This window comes from Micropterus salmoides, unplaced genomic scaffold (genome assembly GCF_014851395.1).
Source record: "Micropterus salmoides isolate LMB-PRFRI ecotype aquatic unplaced genomic scaffold, ASM1485139v1 Ms_hic_scaffold_2434, whole genome shotgun sequence".
In the NCBI taxonomy this organism is placed as follows: domain Eukaryota; kingdom Metazoa; phylum Chordata; class Actinopteri; order Centrarchiformes; family Centrarchidae; genus Micropterus; species Micropterus salmoides.
The window spans coordinates 1-5412 of NW_024041634.1; the positions used below are offsets into that span (position 1 = coordinate 1).

Consider the following 5412-nt stretch of genomic DNA (forward strand, 5'->3'; position numbering starts at 1 on the left):
CTGCTCAAATATCACCACAGTGTTTGTGAACACTGAGTCTGGGATCTGTTTCTGACATTTAAGCTGCTGGCAGAGGAGCAATTAAGGCACTTGAGGTTTGTCATTCATGTGCTGATGAGTAGCAGAGACGCCACATAGCCACAACGGCGTCTGACAAAGTGACCTTTATTCTGCAGCCGGGACCAGAAGTAAACTGGTGCTTGTTGAATCGTCTCCTCTACTGTGTGTCTCAGTCTTCTCATTGCTCTCTGTCTGCTTCCTTGCAGATAGTTGATGTCCTGTCCAACCTGGGACCAGCAGTGCTCCTAACACTGGTATGCTATGGCTTCTCTGTTTAGCAGAGTGTAGTTAGAACTTTTAAAAACCTGATTAATATGTTGACCTGCTGCTAAAAAGTGCAGTGTGAGAATAAGTGCAAACTCCTTTTACTAGTTCTACATCCTCTACAGTCCATCTGTCATTAGAAAATAGGTGTCATTAATAAAATGGATATAAACCAACTGATTGTACTGTAGTGACATTGGAAAGCACTTTTTTGTGTTTGTGTTTTTCCTCCATGCAGCGAGGACAGAATACAGATAGCGGGAGCATCTGCCGCGAAGCCTCCTTTGAAGGAATTAGTCGGTATGTTTAATTGGCATCACTTTGCATTAACATAATTATACTTTGTTTTGGGAGGTTTTTGTTTTCTCTGTTATAACCAAGGATACAACAGACTCATGCATACCAATTGTTGCTGATTAACTTAATTCTGAATATGATTTAATTAAGCAACAATCTTGCTTTTGCTTGTCAATTAATGGCAATCTTACTGTCTTAGCGCGTCTTTGTTCTTTTGTTTTTTTAACTGCATACATTACACCATTTTATCTATTCTACACTCTGACCCTAACTGGAACACTAAGTCTCATATACTTATTTCAAAGCTAATGTATCAATTTGCATCACATTGCATTTCAGTAAGGAGAGTTCAGTTGGAAGTGTATAACAGTATTTATTGAAGAGAGAAAACATTTTTGGCCATTTGACTCCATCGATGAAGCATCTTTTAAGCGTAGGCACATATGCACATTGGAAGTAGGATAGGATCCTCCTGGAGTCTAGACAGTGGTGGTGGTGGAGTAAAGCTAGCAGGTGGTTAGAGGTAACTTTCAGTTGAACCTCGCTGGACATTCTGGAGGTCATGGTGGTGACGGCGAGCAGGTGTGTTGTGCAGTAGTACGCCTGAAAGACAGAATGACAGAATTGTAATGACACTTCAAGGACCACGGGCAGAAGGATCATTGGTCAGTATGTGGACTTCAGAAACACAATAGAACAGCAGGAAATAGACGTTCACCCATAGAGGAACAAAGGCAGAACACTGAACTTTCACCAAAGCTTCATTTATATTTATTATGCTTCTGTTTCTTGTTGTTCTTGTTTTATCAGCTTCCAAGTGAACAACACTCTTTTACACCCAGTCATTGTGGAATGGTAAGTCATTAAAATGTGATTTATAATATTATTCAGAGAGCCCACTTAAGATGAGAATAAAGAATGTATTGTAGTCTCTCAGTTTCATCAGTCAGATTTTGCTACCTTTAACTCACAAACCTTGGCACTTACAGCTGCCCAGTCATGTAATTGTGCAATCCTCCTATCTTTTCTTTGGCTTGTTTTTTCCCCTCTTAGAATTACAAGCCAGTCTGCACGGATTTAATGGACTTCGTGCTCGCATGGTTGTCCTTGGCATTAGAGTTTGCACCCCTGAGATGAATTGACATTTTCTGATATAAGGAGGAATGCTTTTCAGGCACACCTCCTGGGGAGAAAGACTTCGTTGAACCCCCCTGCCCCTTTTTTCGTTGTGGAGCTTGCATGGCTCCCTTTTAATGGGCCGTTTCTTTGTACTTTTATTACTGTTACTAATGGGTACCACTGTCTTATGATATTATTGTAGAAGTCCTTACTACTCTCCAGTATCTAGCCATCTAAGGTGCAGCTACCACTTTCTTAACACAAATGAATGAGAAATTGTAAGATCAGCAGGCAAACAGCTTCAGTTCTAACATAGTCTTAAAGCCTAGGTTTAAATCAAAGAATGTATTACATTTTATTATGGTCTGAAACACTTTCTGCAGAATATTTTGAGAAGGTTTCCCACTGGAATTTCAAGAAATTGCAGGTGTCATTTATATACAGTGTTCCTGAAAATGATGGAGGATCATCTGCCAGACATTTGGTCTCTGTTACTGCATTAGCAGTGTATATTTCAAAAATGTCTCTATTTGAGTCATCACAGTCCAGATACTGTATTCCTTCAGCTCAGTGTGATAGCTATATGAGTTCTGAATCCTGTTTGGCTGCATATTAATCATACTGTGCTGATATGGCAATGATCAGAATGAGAGCGCTGGTCTGTCTGTGTCTGCAGCCGTCTGATTAAGACTGATATGGAGCTGGAGGTCCTGCGCTACACCAACCGGATTTCCAGTGAAGCCCATAAAATGGTAAGATCTTTCTCTTCTAGACACATCATCTGCAAGGTTTCTCAAATATTAAGCACAAACAAGCATTAAACACCCAATGTATCGAAGTACCAAGCTGCATATTGACTTTAAAACTCATCCAAAGGATTCAAGATGTCAGGATCCTCAAAGGCTGTAAACTGTTTAAATGCTTTCGATTTTAACTTCACCTCGTAGCTCGAAGGCCAGTTGTTAACAGAGATAGCCTTTGACCAATAAGCTGTAACATTAAAGCAATATCTTTACTTCAGCACCGGATATCGCTTTATCACCATGAATAACCTCTTCAGGGGTTGAGGAGCAGTTAACCTCTCAGTGTTATCTGTCCTCTGAAATCACTTACCATGAGCGGTCAATATTGTTTTCCTCCTGTTAGGCTTAGTTTAGGTAGATTTTTACCTTTGTGTCCCAATGAAACTACATGAAACTACCATGAGAGTTTACTGCTTTGTGCATGTGTTTGACATTGACATCCATTTCACAAGAGTCTGCAACGGTTTTATCCAGTAGGTTTTAAGTTTGCTATTCACATATACTGTAAAACTTTGATTAATCAGTGAATTGACCCTGCCTATATTTGGGACAGGCGTCCATATGGGATAGGCCTTTAATTCCTTTTGCACAAAACTGAAATAGGCGTTCAATGGAGACCTGCGTTTATTTGTCAAAATATGTTCCCACACCAGGCCAGTAAAGGAGGTAGGCGGCTATTTGGGACTCGGCCATTTATTGACGTTTTACGGTAATCACACTTTTTCTACGTAGGTCATGAAGCATGTGAAGCCTGGACAGAAGGAATATGAAATGGAGAGGTACGTGGAGCATTTTGTCAATGGACTGTCTTGTTTTTCATGCCTGAGATGTATAGGTCCGTGTTTGGTGAAAAGACATAGTACACGTAAAACAGCTGACTGACATATAAAGACATCTCGTTTATATCTACATGATATTTGTTATATTACTTTATAGCCGATGTAATGACACTGGTAAACCTGTCAGGTGGACATGGCCCTTTCAGCCTAGATCAATTTAGATTCAGAACTTAGTTTTCATCACGTTGGAAATTGTGTCACAGTCAAACGAGTGTGAGTTTCTGATTCACCACAAAAAGCAAATGTCAGCCATATTTGGCCGCTTTTTTCTGTGTGTGTTTTTTTTTAAATAATTTGCTTATTTTCCTGTGCTATGTAATTAGAAATAGGAAGACTCTTCTCACACAGCATTGTGATGCTGTCAAGATCCATAGTGTTTGACATGCTTGACCGTGTGATGATTAAAGAATGAGTCCTGAATGAATTCTTAAAAGGCATGGAGTCAGGAAGAGGGCAGCGAGAGTCCTTCAGCTAATTAGAGTTTTCTGTGATCTTTGCTGTGTTGAAATCGTTTACATTCCTTTTTCTTACTGGGTCTTTTTTTCCTTTGCAGCCTGTTCCAGCACTACTGCTACAATAAAGGGGGCATGCGCCACACCTCCTACACCTGTATCTGTGGAACGTAAGGCTTTGTCAATGAATGTTCACCCATTTCATTTCCGACTGAAGCTGAAATTAGGCTTCTCCAAAGGTGCATGTACACGTGGTAGGTTGCAGAAGAGCTGATACGCACAACTTTCAAATCTCAACTATGTGTTGGGCGGACTGTGCGTCTAACAAGCTGATATAACAAAGCATTAAAAAAATGGCATGCGAACTTGTACGCGTGACATCCGTGCACGTTCGCTTGAATCTAGACAAGCATAATTACAGTCTTACTCAGATACTTACCATAATTACTTCCTTAATTGATTAATTACACACCAGGCAAAATAAGGATGTTGTTATTAATGAAATAAAAGATTGTGTTGAGGTTAAAGTTGCCATTAGTTCATATATTTAGACCAAACACCATCAAATGCCATCTTCACATGTAGGACAGAGCATTACTAACTAAATATTATAAACACTTTACAGTATAATGCAGAACATCCTGTAAGTCTCTGTGGCACAGTGGAAGTTGAAGTCTGTAGCCTTTCAGCATCCCGATTGGCTTATTGGCCAAACCACCATCAAATTCCTCTTTGTTGCAGGGTAACTGTCAGCTAGCAGCATCATTATGGATGAGGAATTTGTTGTACTACTCATGTGCTGACCTTTTGTATTAAAGGCCATGTGAAATGAATTCTTCCTGGGGATTAGTGGTCAGTGGATGCAATTAATTTTCCGGTTCAAATTAAGAGCTTGAAAAGTGAGGACTTTTTAAAGTAAAGGAAAATTGATGACACACTGAAAAGACTGGAATCCCTTTGATATTGTGATGAAATACATTCTTTAATTCAACATTGTGTTAAACATAGCTTTGTTAGTCATGTAGCTTTTAATGTCATGTGAGTATCACTTTGTGGTATAATAAATTATTTCTCATTTATTTACATTTTATCTCTCTTCTGTCCATGTATTGTGTCATCTGTCAACACCAGAAGCAATAATTGTTCTGTAATCTTCTACAACCAGTGCTGGAGCTCCCAGTGATGAGACAGTTTTGGATGGAGACAAGTGGTAAGTAGCTGTCAGAGTTTTTAGCATGGACTAAATCAATAACTGCTATACTTATGACAACTGTGCCACCTGCAGGCAGTCGATGTTACAGTTTTACATTTAGTTTTACCATTACCACCCCCTTTAGCTTAAATAAAACAATAGAAATAGAACATCATTAAATCCAATTACCTCCAGAAGATATATTTAATATTCAAATAGAAATACAATTCAGCTTGTTGCTTTTGTAAGACATTTCTTACATTTCATAATTTCAAAATATAAATTGTGTACATGCACAAAAAAGCTAAAAATAAAAAAACAGCTTTAACAATCATGTCTACAGGGTCTAAATTGCAGTAGCTCTATCTTTATTACCTGTAAACAGT

General features: G+C 38.9%; 1 protein-coding gene across 1 annotated transcript; it reads left to right on the forward strand.

The window, feature by feature from the left end:
* Positions 1-122: 122 nt before the first annotated feature.
* Positions 123-4091, forward strand: LOC119918813 (xaa-Pro dipeptidase-like; the record flags this gene model as incomplete). Its single annotated transcript, XM_038739496.1, has 6 exons — positions 123-314; positions 563-624; positions 1432-1476; positions 2417-2492; positions 3276-3322; positions 3936-4091. Coding segments are annotated over 6 exons (495 nt in total), but the record flags the coding sequence as incomplete, so codon positions are not given.
* Positions 4092-5412: the final 1321 nt, after the last annotated feature.